This window comes from Salvelinus sp. IW2-2015, unplaced genomic scaffold (assembly GCF_002910315.2).
Source record: "Salvelinus sp. IW2-2015 unplaced genomic scaffold, ASM291031v2 Un_scaffold537, whole genome shotgun sequence".
NCBI lineage: Eukaryota > Metazoa > Chordata > Actinopteri > Salmoniformes > Salmonidae > Salvelinus > Salvelinus sp. IW2-2015.
The window spans coordinates 913,801-936,643 of NW_019942569.1; the positions used below are offsets into that span (position 1 = coordinate 913,801).

Sequence of the window (22,843 nt, forward strand, 5' to 3'; positions counted from 1 at the left end):
AAATGAGGTCATCGGCTCGGGCCTGCCTTTATAAATCCATATGCCCATATATGGTAGTAAGTCATACCAAAGATTTGAAGGCACCGATCACCTGGATTCATCTGGTAAGTCTGTCAGCTTATATTAGGGATTCTGACAATGCTYGTTATTTCTTACATTTCTTTTGTTTTTATTTTTGGGGACTTTTGTATATTGCTTTATATTGTTAGGTATTAGTGCATTGTTTGGAGCTAAAAACGTAAGCATTTCCCTGCACCTGCGATAACATCTGGGATAATATGTGTAAACCAGTAACCTTTTATTTGAAATASAACTCAATTGATTGAACAAATGTATTTCAATATGATTGATATAGGCCTATATCCTACTGTTTATATTTGGGGATTTCATTTGAAACCTCTTTCTATACRTCACTTGTTTGTATCAATTGCAAAGACATTGGCAACTTTGTATTTGTAGTCAACTCTGTTCTGAAGTTATCTGCGGTCACAGGGAGATGGATAAAACCATGTAATTCTATGTTTAGCAGAGATCTGTGTGTATATAGTGACGTTGGAGGGTGCAATAAAAAGCATCTAACGACACACTTAGCTGTTCTACGGGTGGTCCGAGGCAGGCGTTAGATTACGAGCGTATTCAACATTATTAATAATGGTTTTGGGACACCGCTCTGAGATTTAACGACACTCCTACGAAGGTTCTAACGATGAACTTAGCCTTAAGATGCTTTTGGGAAACTGGGCCCTGGTACCAGGCTAAATTTATTCCAAGCCAGGACTCAGAGCTTTAGAGACTCCTGCTTTTCAGAACAGCTGCAGACATCCTCCTCTCCTTCTTTTGTATTTATTTGTTTCCACAGCCTCTTTTTCCATCCCTGTTAAGCAGTAGCATCTGAGGCTAGGAGCAATGGGAGCACCAGGCTTTGCCACTGGCAGAATGAGAGGCCTAGTCCTCTCCCTGCCAAGCTAGCAACAGATCTGAGTTCAAATACTATTTGAAGTTTTCAAAATACTTTTGAGCGTTTGCTCTGGCCTCCTAGGAGTGCTAGATAAGCAGCGTTTGCCATTTGGGGCCTACTCTAATGAGCCATTAAGMCAGGCAAGCTCAATCAAGCACAGATAAAGTATTTGAAATGATTTTAAATAGTATTTGAACCCAGGTCAGACTAACAGCCAGATGGTCTCGACTGGGTCTCGACTGGGCACAGCGCTGGGAGAGAACAGAACACTACGCTCTCCCACAAAGCCAGGCAAGGCTTGTTTAGAAGGTACAGGATATTAATAATTAGGCTATATTCTATGAAAAGAATCAAAGATGAAAACAAGGCTAAACAAAAAAAAAAGTAAAAAAACAATAATGCCTATGTTATTGAGGAAACATGAACGGTTCAGTTATTGAGGAACAAGACTCACCTTGAAGATGAGGTTCACTCCTGGTACTTCATTTAGACTTTTTAACAAAATAAACTAAAATCACAAAACGGACACACAGACATACGAGCACAGTGGAAAAAGTCTGGGACACTAACCTTCCGTGTGCGTGGAAGTCSAGATGGAGAAAYKTGTCTTGGTGGTGGAGGGCCCTCTTGACTCTCAGGTGCTTGTCATGTATCTCATAGGTGTTATAGGACAGACCCTCGTAGTGACGCACATACTTGTTCAGGGGGTTCCCATTATGATAACCTGGAGAGATGATAACACAGAGGAACTTAGACCCACAACACCACACAGGACACCTCATCCAACCACAGGCTGTTAGCTGAACATTAAACTACAATTCTATAATTCGTTATCTTCTTCGAGGGCCTAGCTATAATCAACAAGGCATATAAAGATAGTAGCCTATTACTTGAAACAAGACTGAAAACGTGATAGCACACTAGCCCCACATAACATCCATGATCCTACATTATTCTAGCCAAGCCTGGAAACACAATACTCTACTTATTCAGAACAAAAGGAACATTCTGTTTGGAATTACATAGGATTCCTGATTTGTGGAGGCCACCATAACGTCTGGATTCCCCCCCCCCAATGACTAAAACTATCAAAGACGGCAAGTGTCATCACATTGTTGCAAAAAAGTGGTAGTTCATTGAGAGTACAGCCYAGTCTACATCCACGGTTCTCCCAATGATTTATTAACAAGGTGGTGCTGCTGAGTACACCTGTAACTGACAAAAACATCATCTATTAGGGTGTGGCGCCTGTCCTTAAATGATAACAAATAAAGTGAATCTATTACGGAAATAGAATCTAGGCCTATTTCTACGTCTACATCCATAAAAGGCCTGGCGATTACTGCAATCTCAGTCTCAACCCTATAAATAAATCAACTGGATGTCATCATAAAAGGCTTTAACATGGATTATAACTGAATTAGTATCACTCAGACCTGGGCTCAAACACTATTTAAAATGATTCCAAAATACTTCATCTGTGCTCAATTGAGATTGCCTGGCTTAATGGACCAATAAAATAGTGCCAAAAGTGTAAACCACACCCTTCGAGCACCTCAGGCAGGCTAGAGCAAAGGCTGAAAAGTATTTGAATASTATTTGAACCCAGGTCTGCCATCACTAACAGGAGCAGGTGTTTATCCCTGTGCCTGCTCCCAGCTACTGTCGTGGGCTATTCATTTTAGAGCTCATGATGTCATCAAGGTAGGTAGGCCAAATACTACATAGGATAGGAGGTCGATGACACCTACATTGGGGAGGACGGGCTCGTGGTAATGACTTGAGCGTAATGGTATCAAATACATCAAACACACAGTTTCCATGTGTTTGATGCCATTCCATTTACTCCATTCCAGACGTTATTAATAGCCGTCCTCCCCTCCGGAGCCTCCACTGCTATATAGCTACAGGCCTGGGCATACTCTTCTATTTTCTGCTCCCTACATTTGCACGATAAAATATTRAACTCTGACCATTAAAATGTTTCATTGTGGTTGTAATTGCTTTAAGAGACTTAGGCTATTTCGTATTGAGTAGTTTCAGACTGTATTTGTCCAACTACCACCAATCTGGATGCTGTTTGTTAGATACCAGCGGTCTAGTGAAACTCATCTTTAGATGGCTTAATTTTCATTAATTTGACATCGTATCTTCTGCTCATCTTTTTCACAGCTGTTGGCCTATATAGTATTAAGTGAACCATGAAACACATTCAAAGCTGTTCAAACAATTCTATGTGTGATTAGCATCATGTCAACRAGAACATTTCATTGAAAACATACAGTTGCCTCTATCGATTACGCGATCAGAATGTGTTCATGAAAATAAGGAAATTGCTGTATTCACATTAATACTATTGTATCGTTCTACCAGTGGAGGCTGGTGGGAGGRGTTATAGGACGRACTCATTGTAATGGCTGGAATGGAACGGTATAAAACATCACAGATATGGAATCCATGTTTGACTCCGTTCCAAATACTCCATTCCAGCCATTACTACTGTATTCATCGAATAGCTACAACATAATATATTGGCGCTAGCTACTGCCATTGGAAAGCTAATAGCTAGCTAACAAAGATCKAATATGTTCTTACTAGGGAGCCATTGCCTTTGGGTCAAACATGTAAAAATATTAAGTTGTCAACATAGTTAGCATAGTAATTGGCATAGTTAGCCAATTACCTAGCAATATCCCTAGTTAGCTAACTGTTGTTGCTAAAAACGATGCTAAATTAGCTGGCTAACTAGCTAGCATGCTAGCTAATGTTGATAGAAAGTGGTACAGCCCATCAATGCAAATGTAGTATTGACGTGGTGCAAAAACAATACTGACTGACAGCACTGTAAATAKTGCAAGCTAAATCAGATTGCCCAAATAGCTTTGCTCGTTCGTGCCAAAAGACAACAGATTCCACCTAATTTCTCATAACAATGGCACATCCGCAAGCTAGTTAGCTAGTAGTCTTATCGTAACCATCCACATTAATAGTAAATTCTCGTTTAAAAAAAAATAGCTTCCGCCAAGCTTAACATAAMATCTATTTTGACAACTATATAGCTTTGTGGTTTGGAGTTTCTGTCAAAAAGGGACACAAGGCATCTTCACAACGACCAGGCCTTGGACCGCTATGTTAGCTTTCTTAGCCTAGCCTGCTAGCCATTCGCTCGAACGCTGTCTTGCTTGGCTACTCTTCCCTTCGTGAATGTAKCCCGCTAATGCTTCGCTTTACAGAACAAATACAAATGCTCTCACTCACCCTGGGTGTAATTTATTAAGTAGACGAAACAGAAGAATTTGACGACAAGCATATCTGCTAAGTCCATTGTTAGAGCATTGATACCGTGATCACTTTGTCCTTGTTTAGGCTCAGACGCCCTGCCTGTGTTTATCGCAGCTTCCTCTCCTCCTCGCCTGCCCTCTCTTTCACGCCCCGACGTCAGACGTAGGGATGAGGATTCTCCCTTCCCCCATCATTATGGAGTGATGGATTGGGATAACGGGATACCTAGTCAGGTGTACAACTGAATGCATTCCAACTATTGTAACAGATATTTCAGGTAATGTTTCAAAAAGTATAACGCAAGTACATCATGTAATGTTCAGGTCATTCTTCTACTCATTGCTGATTAAATAGGACAAAAAGCCTTTTTCCCCAGCATCACCAGACACTAAGAAAGTTAACATTTTCACATTCAACCAGATTTATTACATTTATTAGAGATATTATTTTATTTACATATTAGACAGTTATAGTATAAAATCCAGTCATTAAAGCTCATTGTGTTTTTTTACCCCCTCAACCTTGTCTGTCCTGCAACAAACTGGTACAGTGTGCTATTTTTTATAAAAACCAATGTCATTCAATTCTGTACTTCAGTGAGACGGTCAAAGGTCAAGGCAGGTGTTTGCCAAGCTCATCAGTCCTATTCCAGCCAAGCTCCTCTGGCCCCGGTGGCAGTGACGTGACAGACCTCTACATCAGCCCCCAGTCTCTGTAGCTCATCCAGCCAGATCTGTTGCTTCTGGGACAGTTTGTCGCTAGGACCCTTCACTTCCACCAGCTGGAACAATAGAATATGATAGAATTCATAGAACAGAATAGTAGATCTGCTTCTRACAGTTTGTCGCTAAGCCCCTTTACCTCTCATCAACATGTCATCATGGGACATATAGATAGACCTTCTAGTCATCTCAAATAAATGTGTTTAATTCCACAGCCCCAGGCAGGCCTAGACAGTCCTGTGAGCTCACCTTGTAGGTGTTGTTGGATGTGTTCCACACCACTAGGTCAGGCAGTCCTGCTCGACAGTGTCTGTAGTCCTTGGCCATCCTAGTGATCATCCCTCCCAGAAACGATCCACCCAGACAAGACACGAGACTCTGCAAAGAGAGRAGACCACCGAGGGTTAGACTAGCTCAGTAGCATTACATTAGCCAGGTAAACAACACTTTGTTCAATGTGAGAGCAGGTTAGTTTAACCAGGCTACAATTACATGAGATKTACCATTACACAATAACCATGTTACTAACACATCGTTATACATGGAGGTGAAATCATARCATAGGCTTTATAATGCCTAATCTGAAAGTCAATATTTATTAAATTTAGCAGACGCTTTTCAACTTTAAAGGCGAGATATTTGTCACAGATGTTATTGCGGGTGTAGGGAAATGCTTATGTTTCTAGCTCCAACAGTGCAGTAGTATCTAATAATACACAACTATACAAACAATCTAAAAGTAAAATAATGGAATTAAGAAATATATAAATATTAGGATGAGCAATTTCGGAATGGCATAGACTAAAATACAGTAGAATAAGAATAAAGTATATACATATGAGATGAGTAAAGCAAAATGATGTAAACATTATTAGAGTGACTAGTGTTCCATTACTAAAGAGGCCAGTGAACCCACAACCGTGGCGTTGCTAGCACCGAAGCTACTTTTACCAACTGAGCCACTCTGGTCCACGTGGTAAGTCAATGACAAACAAGATTGTCTGTACCGACAATGCGTCAATCGGTTTTGAAGTGAGCCTTAACTGTGGTTACCTGTGCCCGCTGCAGGGATGCGAAGCGCTCCCAGTTGACCAGTGAACACACCCTCCCCTCCTGATTGGTCCAGGCCTCAGCCATCAGGTTGTGCAGCGTCTCAATGGACGCCTCACAGAGCACCTGCACACGCGTCTCTATCGCCTCCCTCCGGTTCCCATAGAAACAGTCTGTGAAGAGGTCCAGTGGGCAGGGCTAGGAGAGGAACAAGAGGGGTGAGGAAWTATTAATATATGCCTCGTAGCAGACACTTTTATCCAGAGAGTCTGACAAGACAGTGAGGGCATGTAGGTACAGGTATACGTGAGCCTTGTGGGAATTGAACCGACAACCTTGGCGTCATTACTGCCACACTTCAACCAACTGAACCACAAAAGGACAGGTTAAGCATGTTTACCTGGTAGGGATTCCGGAAGACGTCTGGAATACCCTCCATGAAAATGACGTCCCATAAGAGGAGACCAAACAGAGTGGAAAACGTGGAGCCCTCTCCATGGATCCCTATAGATAACCAAGAGACGTTTCAGTCAAACTTCACTTCCATCCATGTGTTAAGGAAGCATTTCACAGTCAATTCTACACCTGTTGAATCAAATTTTATTTGTCACATGCGCCAAATACAACAGGTATTCATTCACCTTACAGTGAAATGCTTACTTACAAGCCCTTAACCAACAATGCAGTTAAAAAAAAGAAATTATAATTCTATATATATATAAGAAATAAAAGTAACAAATAATTAAAGAGCAGCAGTAAAATAACAATAGCGAGGCTATGTACAGGGGGTACCGGTACAGAGTCAATGTGMGGRRRCACCGGTTAGTCGAGGTAATATGTACACGTAGGTAGAGGTATTAAAGTGACTATGCATAGATAATAACAAAGAGTAGCAGCAGTGTAAAAGAGGGGGGCAATGCAAATAGTCTGTGACAAATACAATTAGATTTGATTACATTTCTAAGTACAGGTTCATGTGACAACAGGAGAACTTTACTGAACTTGCTGTTTTCAATAGTTTTGTTTTTTTACTGTGAGAGCTCTGGTTTATATGTCAAATACACTTAAAACACGAAAACTTGACGATTTAAAAGAAAGAAAAAAAACCCCGGGAAACTAGAAAAGAAGTAAAGCAGAAGACCTTGGTCAAAGCCTTGACGACGGTAGTGTGCCAGTGACAGCTCTTCCACAGAACACATGACAGTGGAGTATCCTCCCTCTGYCCCCTCCTCCTCAGCAGGCATGAGGAACACATTCTTCCCTGTCCCCCCCTCGTGGGGGAAGAGCTGCCCTCGGATAGTGACCTAGTAGACACAAACACAGACACAATAGCACACAGAAAACAAGTCTGTTTAACTTTTTTTTTTTTTACCCTTTATTTAACTAGGCAAGTCAGTTAAGAACAAATTCTTATTCAGAATGGGAGGCCTACACCGGCCAAACCCTAACCCGGACGACACTGAGGCCAATTGCGCACCGCCCTATGGGACTCCTAATCACGGCCGGTTGTGATACAGCCTGGAATCTAACCAGGGTGTCTGTAGTGACGCCTCTAGCACTGAGATGCAGTGCCTTAGACCGCTGCGCCACTCGGCAGCCCCTTAAAACGGCTTGATCATCAGTGATGTAATGAAGCATAAACTCAAGTAAACCCAGTTTACCCTCCTTCTTATTTTGGGAATATAATTGACCCACCTCTTAACTAACGTTTTTTTTTCTTGTTTTTTTTTCTCGCATTATCGTTTACTTAACTTGATAACAAAGATTGTCATCTCGATCATCGCTTAGAATTTACCCATCKCTGAATATAACGTATATTTCATCAGTGACAGAAGTGACTCACATGAGTGACGTCGTTGACGTGGATGGTGGGCAGGTCACGGAGTACATGGTGGTAATTCTTGTAGCTGGGGGATTCCTTCATCCTATTGGCTCTCTGGTGGAGTGAAAGCTGGTGGCCCGTCCTCACCAAGGGGTCAGAGAGACCGTCTCTGATGGACCTGATAGCCTGGGATTGATACATGGGGAATTTCAATTCAATTCATGCTAATTACCGCTAGGACACAGACAAAAAAGACACACGTTTAATAAATACCACGTATAACAACAGTGCAAAGTGAAATCCAGACATACATTAACAAAGTGCAATAGTCCATAAGTTCAGGAAGAACCATGGGACAAAGTACTTAAGAGACGGTGTGGTTAACTGACCTGTTCAGGTAGTTTGAGGTGCTTGCTGGAGGTTGAGTGGCTGACTGACTGTTCAGGTAGTTTGAGGTTGACTGACCTGTTCAGGTAGTTTGAGGTTGACTGACCTGTTCAGGTAGTTTGAGGTTGCTGACCTGTTCAGGTAGTTTGAGGTTGACTGACCTGTTCAGGTAGTTTGAGGTTGACTGACCTGTTCAGGTAGTTTGAGGTTCACTGACCTGTTCAGGTAGTTTGAGGTTGACTGACCTGTTCAGGTAGTTTGAGGTTGGGCTGGAGGTTGGGTGGCTGACTGACCTGTTCAGGTAGTTTGAGGTGCTGCTGGAGGTTGAGTGGCTGACTGACCTGTTCAGGTAGTTTGAGGTTGACTGACCTGTTCAGGTAGTTTGAGGTTGACTGACCTGTTCAGGTAGTTTGAGGTTGGGCTGGAGGTTGAGTGGCTGACTGACCTGTTCAGGTAGTTTGAGGTTGGGCTGGAGGTTGAGTGGTTAACTGACCTGTTCAGGTAGTTTGAGGTGCTGCTGGAGATTGAGTGCCAGTCTGTCCACATGCCCCTGCTGTCTGGACAGTAGACTGACTGGGCCAATAGGGAGCGCAGCTCCTTCACCGCTTCCTGGAACACAACCAATCTGAATCAATACAATACACTACACTCTGCTGTGTGTGTGTGTGTGTGTGTGTGTGTATATCTTGGTATATGAATGTGTGTGTGTGTGTGTACACAGTAGGTTCCAGGAACTTTAAAAAAAACTATTGGTTTAATTGAGATGACATCCCTCATTGATTGAACTGAATTCCAATATCTAATTTGAAACGGCATTGATCCCTGCAAACTCCAATTAATAACAAACCACCATTCATTGGTGTAACAGCACCTGTTTGGCACATAATACGCACGCAGCTCTTTCTCCTTACCTTCTTGATCTCCAGAACTTTCCACAACTAGTCAAATTTATTCCACACATCTGACTTCCCCTTTACCTCCTGAGYAACMAGTAAAACATTCCCCCCGGTTTGTCACGACCTCTGCATCCATTTTGCTGTCACATGTGTTCCGGTGTTCAGAGTTTGTTATAACCAATTTATTAATGTGATTATGAATATGCTTTAAGGTCAGGCCCTATTGGTCACGTGCATTCGATGCACACGTGTCACACAAAGAGAGCAGGGGTTGCTACAGCAGAGACAGCGTGATACACACTGTTGACGTTCTGTGGTGGTCGCTACAGCAGGGAGGACAGAGAGACAACGGGTCACACAGTCCCTCGTTGTCTTTTTTCTTTTTTTTACACAGCCCAGCAAGTCTGAGCCCGGCCTGGCACAATCAAATCAATTGAGGTCGGATTCCCTCTAGTCATCTGTGCGTATTAATTATTTCATCAAAACAGTGCACTTGAAGCATCAGACAAGCTCAGTGCATAAAGTTGATTTGATTAAAACACATACAGTGAGGGAAAAAAGTATTTGATCCCCTGCTGATTTTGTACGTTTGCCCACTGACAAAGAAATTATCAGTCTATAATTTTAATGGTAGGTTATTTGAACAGTGAGAGACAGAATAACAACAAAAATATCCAGAAAAATGCATGTCAAAAAATGTTATAAATTGATTTGCATTTTAATGAGGGAAATAAGTATTTGACCCCTTCTCAATCAAAAAGATTTCTGGCTCCCAGGTGTCTTTCATACAGGTAACGAACGGAGATTAGGAGCACACTCTTAAGGGAGTGCTCCTAATCTCAGTTTCTTACCTGTATAAAGTACCTGTCCACAGAAGCAATCAATCAATCAGATTCCAAACTCTCCACCATGGCCAACCAAGAGCTCTCCAAGGATGTCAGGGACAAGATTGTAGACCTACACAAGGCTGGAATGGGCTACAAGACCATCGCCAGCAGCTTGGTGAGAAGGTGACAACAGTTTCTGTGATTATTCGCAAATGGAAGAAACACAAAATAACTGTCAATCTCCTCACGCCTGGGGCTCCATGCAAGATCTCACCTCGTGGAGTTGCAATGATCATGAGAACGGTGAGGAATCAGCCCAGAACTACACACAGGAGGATCTTTGTCAATGATCTCAAGGCAGCTGGGACCATAGTCATCAAGAAAACAATTGGTAACACACTATGCCGTGAAGGACTGAAATCCTGCAGCGCCCGCAAGGTCCCCCTGCTCAAGAAAGCACATATACATGCCCGTCTGAAGTTTGCCAATGAACATCTGAATGATTCAGAGGACAACTGGGTGAACGTTTTGTGGTCAGATGAGACCAAAATGGAGTTCTTTGGCATCAACCCAACTTGCCGTGTTTGGAGGAGGAGGAATGCTGCCTATGACCCCAAGAAACCATCCCCACCGTCAAACTGGAGGTGGAAACATTATGCTTTGGGGGGTTTTCTGCTAAAGGGACAGGACAACTTCACCGCATCAAAGGGACGATGGACGGGGCCATGTACCGTCAAATCTTGGGTGAAAACCTCCTTCCCTCAGCCAGGGTATTGAAAATGGGTCGTGGATGGGTATTCCAGCATGACAATGACCCAAAAACACGGCCAAGGCAACAAAGGAGTGGCTCAAGAAGAAGCACATTAAGGTCCTGGAGTGGCCTAGCCAGTCTCCAGACCTTAATCCCATAGAACATCTGTGGAGGGAGCTGAAGGTTCGAGTTGCCAAACGTCAGCTCGAAACCTTAATGACTTGAAGAAGATCTGCAAAGAGGAGTGGGACAAAATCCCTCCTGAGATGTGTGCAACCTGGTGGCCAACTACAAGAAACGTCTGACCTCGTGTGATTGCCAACAAGGGTTTTGCCACCAAGTACTAAGTCATGTTTTGCAGAGGGGTAAATTACTTATTTCCCTCATTAAAATGCAAATCATTCATAACATTTTTGACATGCGTTTTTCTGGATTTTTTTGTGATATTCTGTCTCTCACTGTTCAAATAAACCTACCATTAAAATTATAGACTGATCATTTCTTTGTCAGTGGGCAAACGTACAAAATCAGCAGGGGATCAAATACTATTTTCCCTCACTGTAGGATGCGTCTATATATGGAAAAATACACATTGGTCGATTGTCGAAAGAACAGACTATTTATATATTTTTGGTCGACTAATATATATATTTTTTGTCTGGGACAGTCCTAGTGTGTATCGAGGTATATGATGTGTGTGTGTCTGCATCCACCTTGTAGCAACGTAGTCTCTGTAGTACTTCTACTCCCCTGGACAGGATGCGTGTGTAGGCCCCACCTGTGGTGAAACAGCGCAGGAACACTGGCAGCTCTTCCTGGTGCTACACACACACACACACACACACACACACACACACACACACACACACACACACACACCACCACACACACACACACACACACACACACACACACACACACACACACACACACACCCACACACACACACACAACACAAACACACATGCACACGCACACACACACTTTAGGTTTAGCTGGCTTATGGCAGTCGATCAATGTCAACGATAACGTTGCTTATCAAGCGATTATTGTGTGTGTGTATGTGTGTGTGTGTGTGAGGGGGGTTGCATTTGGCTTTGCAGTCCAATGTGAGATCCGCATGGCCACAGATCAAAGATTGACAAAGAGGGATGAATATGACGCTAGTGGTCCCCACCTGAGGTCGTACGTCTTGCTCATCTCCTGCCAGGTCGTCTTGGCTGCAGTGTAAAGTACCAGAGCGTCCTCCCAGTGGCCTGTCTGCATGGCTGTGATCACCTCTTGCAGCGCTCGCATCGCCGCCTCATACCTGACACAACAGGACAGAGAGGCGCTGAGTCCAACGGCACAATCAAGTCAACGTTTATCGGTCGCGTACACCAGTTTTTTTGCAGACGTTATCACCGGTGCAGGGAAAGGCTGTTGTTTCCAGCTCCCAAAAATGAAGCAATATCTAGCGACACAATAACAATACACACAATCTAAAAGTTAAAAAGAACAAAGACATTATGACAGAAAATATCAGAGGTCTAGGACCCAGGGTGAGAGTATGAATACATCTACACTGAGTTGGACACAACATTAGGAACACCTGCTCTTTCCATGACACAGACTAACCAGGTGAATCCGGGTGAAAGCTATGATCCCTTTTTGATGTCACCTGTTAAATCCACTTCAATCCGTGTAGATSAAGGGGAGGAGACAGGTTAAAAGAAMGATTTTTAAGCCTTGAGACAATTGAGACATGGATTATGTATGTGTGCCATTCAGWRGGTGAATGGRCAAGACAAAATATTTAWGTGCCTGTAATGGGGTGCGTGCTGGTGGCAGGGAAGTCAGGYGCAGGAGAATGAACTTGGTAYAAACGGAGCCGTTTAATAAGTATTCAAAACCTCCGAAAACCAAAATRTACAAAATAAAATARGWGGGTGCAAARCCCGYCGCACACCAGAACATMACTAGCACCAATACATACAACAAACAATCACYGACAAGGACATGAGGGGAAACAGAGGGTTGAATACACAACATGTACTTGATGGTATTGAAACCAGGTGTGATGGTAGACAAGACAAAACCAATGGAAAATGAAAAATGGATCAGTGATGSCTWGAAGGTCGGTGACGTCGACCGCCGAACACCGCCCGAACAAGGAGAGGGACCAACTTCGGCGTAAGTCGTGACAGTGCCTTTGAACTATTTACCTATTACCGACGTGGTAACAAACCCCCACCTCACGACCCCAAACTGTTCACACTCCTCTTGTTGGAGGAGAGAACATTTTTGYAGTTTTTAAAGTTAATGTCCTACAATTCTACACATTTTGCATTGGGCAGAGATTTTTTTGTTGTTGTTGCTGTTTTAAAGCTAATTTCCTGCAATTCTGATATGATACCAGGGATCGAAGCGAGTAAAAAAAWATATATATTATTGTCATTGGGACCCGCGGTCCGTATTGACCCTGTTCTGGGTGCGACTCAGGACCGCGTTCCACTAGTTGAGCACGGAGGAGCCTTAGCTAGAATACAGTATATACAATGCCATCAGAAAGTATTCACACCCCWTGACACATTTTGTTGTGTTTCAAAGTGGGACTAAAATAGATGTCATTGTCAACGATCTACACAAAATAGTGTAATGTCAAAGCGGAAGAAAAATCCTAACATTAAAAAAATATATATTTGAATTTCATCTAACACAAATATATGTTGATTAGATGAGTAGTCCACCCACTGAGTCAATACATGGTAGGGCTCCCGAGTGGCGCAGTGGTCTAAGGCACTGCATCTCAGTGCTTGAGAAGTCACTACAGACACCCTGGTTCGAATCCAGGCTGTATCACAACCGGCCGTGATTGGGTGTCCCATAGGGCGGCGCACAATTGGCCCAGCGTCGTCCGGATTTGGCCGGTGTAGGCCGTCATTGTAAATAAGAAATTGTTCTTAAAGGTTAAATATTWAAAAAATGTAAATAACAAAAATGTTASAAGCACCTTTGGCAGCGATTACACYTGTGAGTCTTTCTGGTTAAGTCTCTAAGAGCTTTACACACCTGGATTGTGCAAAATGTGTCTATTATTCTTTTCAGAATTCCTCAAGCTCTGTCTAATTAGTTATTAACAACCATTTTCAGGTCTTGCCATAGATTTTCAAGCAGATTTAAATAAAGGGAGGGCAGGGACCTTGCAGTCGTCCCTGAAGGGAGAGTAACAACAGTCAAGCGTGTTCTCTCCGCGTGTAGTACAGGAGAAGTGTTGATAGATTTTCGGCAGCGTATTCTTCAGATTTCCTTTATTAAAGTCCCCAGCTACATTAGTCCCTGGCCTCAGGATATGTGGTTTCCAGTTAGCATCCTCAGTTCCTTGAGAGCCGTCACAGTGCCAGCTTGGGGGGGGGGGGGGTATTTACACGGCAGTAACAATAACCAAAGAAAATTATCTCGGGAGGTAATGCAGTCGGCATTTGATGGTGAGGTAGTCCAGACCAGGAGAACAAAAGGACTTACGTTACCACAATCACACCATGAGTTGTTAATCATGAGACATATCCCTCCAGAGAGTTCTTTCCCAGAGAGTTCTTTCTTGCTGTCCGGACGATGAACTGAGAATCCCACTGGCCGTATAGACAATTTATCCAGAGAGAGCCRTGATTCCGTAAAACAGAGTATGTTACTGTCCCTTGTGTCTCTCTGAAAGAAGATCCTCGCCCTGAGCTCATCTACTTTGTTGTTCAGGGACTGAATGTTAGCGAGTAATAAACTCGGAAGCAGTGTATGGTTTGCTCGCCACCTGAGCCTGACTAGGACCCCACTTCTCGGGCGTCAACGTTTTGCCTCAGAGAATCCAGAAACAAAGGATCCAGGTCAGGGAAATCAAATTTCTGGTGTGTGACCGCCGATCTAATGTCCAAAAAGTTATTTTGGGCTGTAGGTAATAATACTAGAAATGTTCTGAGCAAATAATGTAAGAAGCACAACGACAACAACAAAAATACTGCAAAGCTGGCTAGGAGCTGGAAACAGGATGACTGTGTTGTTTTCGGAGCCATCTTGTAATTATTGTCTGAATGTGTGCCAGAGTCTGGTCTAATGGTAGCGCTGCTGATTACAGACTACACATCCGCCTGGTGTCTAGGCACTTCATGTCTGTGTGTGCCCCTTCTACATGCATCTCCCTCTCTCCTTTCTGATCTTTAAGCAATAAGGCATGAAAAACCCAGGGATTATTGTAAGAATAACACAGGACTAAGGGCTGTTCTTARGCACGACGGGAAGCGGAGTACGGTGGAGATGGCAACAACAAAAAAATGGCACCATTGTTGCACAGATCAGAGAGGCAGGCAGCAAGGTTTATACAAACWAAAAATAATGTCTAGAKACTTTTTTCCAGGGGACWTGAAGTTMATGAATTGCCTGGCCTGGGCTGTGGGACAGTGGATGTGCATTGAACTGTTAACAGGCATTACCCGGGGATTGTCGTGAATAACTCCCTGCTATCAATCAATCAGCATCTAGGACCCAAACATCCCATTTTATAATAACACTTAGATAGCTTATGAAACGCACACCTAAATAAACAATTAACATTTGAGGTTGATCAATCAGTGTCCACAGCACTGACCAATGAGATCTGACCCAAATACACTGTAAGTCTATGCTCTAACCTGATAAGATCTTCTCTATCCAGGAACAGTTTGGCTCTGCGCTGTACGGTGTAGTCAGGGAATGCCAGTCGGCCAGAGTTGACCAGTAGGATGGTGTAGAGCTGACCTTGACCCCCTCCGGCCGTCTCCTCCTCCTCCAGACCGTCTGTCAGGGAGAAGAGGAGGAGGACGCGAGAGAACACAGCCCTGGGGCCGCGATGCAGACGTACACAGGAACCAGCTAGCTGCTTGGCCCTGGAGAGGAGAGATTATTAGTGTAGGAGTGTGCCTGAGGACGGTTGTGTGTTTAAGGCAGCTGACCTCGTCACATATGCAATCCCCTGCCTGCGTAGGAACGAATGCCTGTCCCAATGTAACGCCCTTCTGTATACTTTATTCCATTCCGTCAGTCACCCATTCCATCAGTCACCCATTCCATCTGTCTCCCATTCCATCTGTCTCCCATTCCATCTGTCTCCCATTCCATCTGTCTCCCATTCCATCTGTCTCCCATTCCATCTGTCTCCCATTCCATCTGTCACCCATTCACTAATGCCTATCCCTTTCAATTAAAAATAAATAAAAGGCCAGCAGAAAAAAGGGTGGGACATATTGCTGTGAATGACTCTAGAATATGTCACTAGAGCCCCTCCCCTCTCACCTCTTTAGTATGACAGTCCCAATGTTGTTCTGTCCAGGGGCCAGGGCGAACAGAGACCTCTGTCTACTCAGCTTCAGGAGTCCCTCCACCAGCTGATGTTTCTGGGTACCAGACCCAGGGCCCCCCAGGTGGAACGTCTTAGCAAGGCTCCGGAGCTCCGGGGCGGGCAGCAGGTCCAGCACCTCCTCCAACTCTTGGAGGTCACTGTCTGGAAAACAGTTGAGGATGTTGGGCATTGGATGGTAGGGGTTGGTTAGGGTTGAACATTTGAGTGACTTCCCACTGTTAGCGTGACAGAGTGGAAATTCAGACATCCGCACCATTAACACAACACACTCAAGAAGCACTCACAGTCACTCAGTAAAGACATGTCTGCATCCAGGGCTTCAGCACCTCTAGATCCCAGGAAGGCAGTAGCAATGCACTTAGCCATCCACTACACTAGCATTTAGCATAATACCATTCAAGACCTTTCAACAATTAGCATTTAGCATAATACCATTCAAGACCTTTCAACAATTAGCATTTAGCATAATACCATTCAAGACCTTTCAACAATTAGCATTTAGCATAATACCATTCAAGACCTTTCAACAATTAGCATTTAGCATAATACCATTCAAGACMTTTCAACAATTAGCATTTAGCATAATACCATTGAAGTCCACTCATTCAACTGTTGGTAGGAAGCCTCCTTTCACCAGGTCCTGAGCTACAAGTCCTAGATCAGCCTAGTGTTAGCATAACACCATTCAAGTCCATTCAACAGTTAGCATGTAGCATAAAACAATTCCAGTCCAATCATTCACCTGTCTGTAGGAAACCTCCTTCCACCAGCTCCTGAGCTACAGGTCCCAGGTCAGTGCTAATCTCATTATAGTTTAGCTTGTTGACCTGGAGCCACTTCAGTTTCCTCTGGAACAGTCTCACATACAGCTTCTGTCCTGTCACTGAGAGGAAGGAAAGGCAAATTAGCAAGACTGGTTGATGATAAAATAGGGGTTGGTTAGGGTTGAACATTTGAGTGACTTCCCACTGTTAGTCAAAAATGCTAAACGTGTACTACTAAATGTAATTATATTGTATAATGTGATTTTATATTATCTTGTGTTATAAATCATGCATGTTCAAAAACAAATTTGCAGAACACTTTCCTGTAGCCCTTATGTATSCATTCATAAAGSCCTTATAACAGCTATATAAAACATAACATTTGTCATAGACAGTCATGTTTGTTCTATTCTACACACCTGACAGACGCTCAAAGCCGTGTATGGCTGAAAGGTCTTCTTGATTGAACAGCATCCTATCGTCTTCGTTCTCCAGCACTGCCTCTAGCACGGTCAGGAAGTTACCCAGGTAGTACGGTAACCGCGGTGACTCTGAATCTTGCTTATCAGTTCTTCTGTCTGTGTCAGGCTCTGTCAGCTGATCACTGCCAATGGTCACTGTGGATTCTTCTTCTACTTCTTCTTCTTGTTCTCCTTCTTCCTCTAGTTTTACTTTTCTTCTCTGAYGCTCCTCCTCAGGCACCTCTGTGCTGCTCTTCAAAAGAGTGTCACAGTTACCAGTTGAAGATTCTTCTGTTCCGTGTTGCTTATCATCATCAGCTGTTGTTGTTGACGTAAGGAGTTTGTTTCTAGCGAGGTCATCATCCGGTTCTTCACCATCTCTCTTCTCACATATGCCTTTCTTGCTGCGAGTAGACATCCTCTGTGTTTTAACAGAGACCTCCGCTTTCCCTCCTTTCTTCCTCTTGTTCAGTCTGGATGGAGCATAGGACAGAGGTCGCGGGGCCATAGAAACTACCTGAGACAATGATTCTAATTTAGATTCAGATTTGGATTCTAAACATTCCAAAGTTTCTTCTCTGCTTTCTACCTGAGGTCTGCCCAGTGAAATAGTACTGTGACTTTCCACTGTGACATTTGTTGTCTCTGTGTCCATTAAGCATGTTGTCTGGTCACCAAATCCTTGAGGGAGGTGGTTCTCCTTCTGAGAGCTGCTCAGCTCCTCAGACCTTCTGTCTCTCTCTGGGGACTCCTGGATGGTGATGATGTCATCAACCTGCGACTGTAGGTCCTCAGGGGACTTCAGCCTTTGCTTCAGGCCCCTCCTGGAGAGCTTAGAGGACAGCCTGCTACCTATGTCAATGGGCCTGACTACAGTCTTACTGCTCATCTCTCTGGTGTTTACCTGCTGAGAAGAAGCACCAGACTTTTTAAAGTACGGGCTGGTGTTGGCCTCTCGCTGAGGCTTTTCCTCCTTTGGACAGGAAGGCCCTGTGTCTGGATCATGGACCTTATTGGCCCTCCTGGAAGGAGAGTGAGACGATGCCAGCTTTGTTGTAGTAGCAATGTTACAGGCCGAAGCAGTATCAATGGACGCACCATCTTCCCTCTGAAAGTTCTGACACTGTGAGTCAATGTGTTGGTTTATCCTGAACCGTGGCACTAGCTGACCACACAGAGGACATGGCAGTCTAGGTGGCGGGGCGTTGTTGAAGAATGATGAGATGGAGGCTGTACCAGGACATGCATTGGCACTCTTCTTACCATCTTTACTACTGACGTATCCTTTTCTCTTTGTTACTGACAGGCTTCTCTGTTTGCGTTTGTTTCCTTTCTCTGCCATTGTTTTTCAACTGTTATTGTTTTCACGTTTTGTCTACAAAAACAGGGGCTGATATTCTATAATGTAGCTATCTTGACAGTAACTTGCAAATGTAGATCTACCACCAATCTGTAAAGTGAGAGAGGCAACGATTACAGTTCACATWGCCGAGGAACGCTTAACTCCGTTCTCTTATATCGAGGCAGAGTTGAGTTTTGATAACCGGTCGCGGGATTTGATAGCAATAACACTGAGTTACCCACCATCAGTCGATTCTTGTAAAAAAAAAAAAAAAAATCACATCTGAAAACGGTTACCTGTACCTAAATTTGTCCTGTTCAACTGCCGTTCTTCCGCAGGGTGCTGACATTCATATTTAAAAATAATAATAAAAACCTATAGAATACAACCACCGAATTGTCCCCTCATTTGTGTTGCTGGTACTAAACCGTTACGTAAACTGAGATTCAATTGGCACATTCGCGTTGAGTTAAGCGACACAAATGAAAAGTAAATATTAGGAAGGTGTTCCTAATGCTTGGTATACTCCGAGTATTTCTGTAATGTGACAGTGAGAGAAACCTACTCTGCTGAACATTGTTGTCATAGAGACTACACTAACACCATATATTATTTAGTAMAATGTCACATCATAAACGTATAATTCCTTCACATTGTAGCTCACCCACTCAACAGTGTCACCGGTGCCGTTCACCACCGATCATTCATCTAGAATGGGCAATGCGTGGCTGAGCTAACGTTAGCTAGCTAGCTAGTTCTCTTGCTCTCTTCACGTTACCTTTGCAGGCGTCAGGCAATGATATAGAAACGGTCATACTTGTTATGCATTGYGTTATAATATAATTATTTAGAGTTTTAGATGAGAAATGAAGCTCTTTGAGTATCCCGTGTTTTGTTGTTACAGAACAGCCGGGTTCGCGCGCAACGCTAGAGCAATCGAGAAAGGATGTTTAGTAGACTCAAGTAGTAGATGACAAATCCATAGATTTGATAGATTTTCATATATTGGTGAAAAKCGAGGTAATTGTGTGCTTTCACAAAATAATAATAATAACACAACATAAAACACTTTAAAATATGAATTGTTAAGGCTCTTATTAATTAAGATAATAGGCCTATGAGGTGTAAATAGCCTACCACTTCTATAGAAATAAATGCAGCATCAAATGCACATAAAAAATAAATGAATAGACAATGCATTGACTATCTGGTAAAATGTATTKTGTTTTTTTGACCCCAATAAAACAAATCTATGTGCTTTGTTTGCTATAGGCCACTCACTTTGACTCTGTCAAGGATGTATGTATAATCTCATGTGGCATAAAGGATMATTTTATTGAGATCAGATGGACCAGACCATTTCATCAGGGTGCTGCCCGCACGTACTAAGGAGAGAATAGAGCCTGCATGGGGTATTCCTTACACAGGTTCCAGGGCTACTTGCCCCTGGCTTCCAAATTCACCATATTCCGGGGTTTCTAAGGCAAATCTCTGATCGGGACATAGGCAATAATTTCAAAGGAGCTAAGATCCTATCATCAGTCGATGCTGGTAAGTCGGATATTAGCCTATATTGTTTTGATTAGGACGCTTAAACAGAAAGAGATCAGTAGCATATTCAGTTTGCATCTGAGATCCTTATTATAAAGATGTGGTCCTAATGACACAGAGGAATCATGGCACACACCACCGCCTAATTAGCCTATAACACTACACCAGCGTGATGCAGTCTCAATGAGAAATCATTCAAATCAAGGTCGATGTTAATTGTGCTTATAAGAACTTAACGGGTTGTCTGTCTGCGATTTACATGGCTATAGATCAATGTGACGAATCGGGATTTTCAGAGAATGGATGAGAAAACCATCCCTGCGTTTTACGAAAGACAGGGATAATATGCTGAGTGCAGTGAAAACGCGGATCCGATTTAAGAAATAGGTTGGAGATAGAACGAATACGTGCGTTTCCCTGTCCTGTGCTCGAGGAACAGTTTTCCAACAACACTACCCCTGCAGTTGCGGCAAAAGTTTGGCGCGATCGTTTATCATCTGATTATCTGCAGTGTGCAAATTGAATAATCTCGCGTGAGATTTTATAAAATCCACACTAGCAACAGCATTTGCAACACGTCATAATGATCAACAAAAAGTCCTACTACAAATAGCATCAGTCGTCCGTACAGTTCAACACCATGGACAGGGACATTTCGCATTTAGATGTGTGTGTTTGGCGGGTATTATTGAACACAGATGTGTAGTGACGCAGTTTTAGAAGAATAAACCATTTGATTTCGCTCACTTGGGGATTGCATGCGTTCCCGTACACCCTTATTTGGTCTAGCTGTGTAAATAGAACTAGTAAACTATCTCCTAGGCATAGGTTTGGCTTGTAAACCCGATATGCAATTCCAATTATAATTTGACCACGGGTTCATTGCTGTGTTATTCTAGGACTGAGGATAGTGTTGGGATAGGCCAGCCTGAGCCATGGCTCATGGGAAGAAACCAGGGAAGATCACCAGAATCCTGGGACCCAGCCCTTCGTCGTGCCCAGGAGGATCCATAGAAAAGAAGCCAGGGACTATTAGGAGAATATTGGCCCCCAGCTCTCCGCCCAGCCCGGGTCCCACAGGATCCACAGAGGAGTCTAATGAAGGACCTCATGATGAAGGACCTCAGAAAGAAAGACCACAGAGTTTGAGGAGTAAGGGCCCTCCACCCTGCCCTGACCCCCTATCCACAGGGGAGCCTACTGATGAAGAACCCTGGGGTCTGAGCAGCAAAGGCCCAACTGAAAGACTACATGATGGAACTCAGAGTCTGAAGAGTGAAGGCCCTCCTCAGCACTCGCAGAGCACCAGCAATGAGGAGCTGGACAATAACAATGATGAGAGGACCCCTGGGCCTGCAGCACCTGTTAGTCCAACACATGCCCGCCCATCCCAGGCCTACAGCAAAATTACTCAGGCCCAGAACTACCCTCTGCAGTCAGACGCCCAGGCCCAGAACTACCCTCAGCAGTCCCATTGCTTCTCCCTCCCTCTCTCCTCTCTCAACTCTGCCTCTCTCTTCACCCTCTCCCCTCCCTTTCCTCCCTGCTCTCACCTCCTCCCTCTCCTCTCTCCTGCTCTCCATCTCTCCTCTGTACTCCTCCCTCTCTCTCACTCTCCCCTCACCCCTCCATTCTCTCCCTCTCTAACACCTCTCTCCTCTCTCGTCATTTCCCTCTCCCTTCCCTTCCCTGTCCGGTCACCTCACCCCAGTCCTCTCTCCCTCTCTCATCCTCTCCCCCATTCCCTTCTGTCATCTCTCCCTATCTCAATCTCTCCCTCACCCTCATCCCTCCTCTCCTCTCTCTACATTGCTCACCCTCATCTCTCATCCTCTATCTCTTTCCTTTTCCATCTCTTCCCGCTACCTCATCATCCTACTCCCTCTCCACACCTTCTCTTCCCTCTCTCATCTCCTCTCCCCCTCCCTCTCAATCCATCTCTCATCCTCTCCCCACGCACCTCTCTCTCCAATCCTCTCCCCCTCCCCACACTCTCTCATCTCCTCCCTCTCCCCCTCCCTCCTCTCCCTCTCTCATCCATCTCCCCCTCGCCTCTCTCCCTTATCGTGCTTCGGCCTCTCATCCTCTCTCCCTCTCCTCATCCCTCTGCCCCCACGCCTCCTTCCTCGCTCATCCTTCTGACTCCTCCTCTCTTCTGGTCCTCCCTATCACCGGTCTCTGTTTAACTCAAATTCCGCATCCCCCACAGTAACAAGCCTCGGATTCCTCGTTAAAAAGTGCAAGGGAGTCTTTTATGCTGGGTGCTGATATATCTCCATGACGAGTGCTAAGCTCACTCACTCGTCCACCACCATACCCACCCTACACCACCACACACACCACACACACAGCACACACACACACACAGCACCACACACCATGGGGCAGTAGCAAGAATGCAAGGTCAGGCTTGGGCACATAATGATTTAAAACCCCTGGGATCGACAGTGGGCCGAACACGGGCAGAACAGGGCGGAACAGGGCAGACATTAGTTAAAATGAGTTCCAATATGGACTGACCATTCTACGTCTTCTTCTCTCATTGCACCTGTGGTGGGTATGGACCAGGTGAATGAATAATCATGACTTGAAGTTTAGTTTACAGTCGTTCTGAGCGGGAAGTATGACTAGTATTTTGTTTCCAGCAATGTTTCTTTAAACT

At 44.0% G+C, this 22,843-nt stretch overlaps 3 protein-coding genes across 3 annotated transcripts in view; 1 reads left to right on the forward strand and 2 right to left on the reverse strand.

The window, feature by feature from the left end:
- LOC112068468 (disintegrin and metalloproteinase domain-containing protein 10) overlaps positions 1 to 4,305 on the reverse strand; it is a 43,369-nt gene extending 39,064 nt beyond the window's left edge. The window contains exons 1-2 of the mRNA XM_070438169.1: positions 4,217 to 4,305; positions 1,529 to 1,682 (exon numbers count right to left, since the gene is read on the reverse strand). Of these exons, the coding sequence (XP_070294270.1) occupies positions 1,529 to 1,682; positions 4,217 to 4,283 (221 nt within the window). The 5' untranslated portion in view covers positions 4,284 to 4,305. The remainder of the gene's footprint in view (positions 1 to 1,528; positions 1,683 to 4,216) is intronic.
- Positions 4,306 to 4,657: 352 nt separating this feature from the next.
- fan1 (FANCD2 and FANCI associated nuclease 1) lies at positions 4,658 to 19,565 on the reverse strand. Its single transcript, XM_024135658.1, is given in 15 exon segments — positions 4,658 to 5,021; positions 5,212 to 5,340; positions 6,016 to 6,210; positions 6,413 to 6,516; positions 7,154 to 7,316; positions 7,856 to 8,020; positions 8,715 to 8,761; positions 8,764 to 8,830; positions 11,409 to 11,516; position 11,678; positions 11,873 to 12,004; positions 15,357 to 15,590; positions 15,997 to 16,204; positions 16,806 to 16,946; positions 17,247 to 19,565. Coding segments are annotated over 15 exon segments (3,216 nt in total). The 5' UTR covers positions 18,631 to 19,565; the 3' UTR covers positions 4,658 to 4,883.
- A 527-nt stretch (positions 19,566 to 20,092) lies between these two features.
- Positions 20,093 to 22,415, forward strand: LOC112068469 (proteoglycan 4-like). The gene is made up of 3 exons (XM_024135636.2): positions 20,093 to 20,181; positions 21,081 to 21,649; positions 22,391 to 22,415. Exons 2-3 carry the CDS (start codon positions 21,117 to 21,119, stop codon positions 22,413 to 22,415), a joined length of 558 nt encoding a protein of 185 aa, XP_023991404.1. The 5' UTR covers positions 20,093 to 20,181; positions 21,081 to 21,116.
- The last annotated feature ends 428 nt before the right edge of the window (positions 22,416 to 22,843 follow it).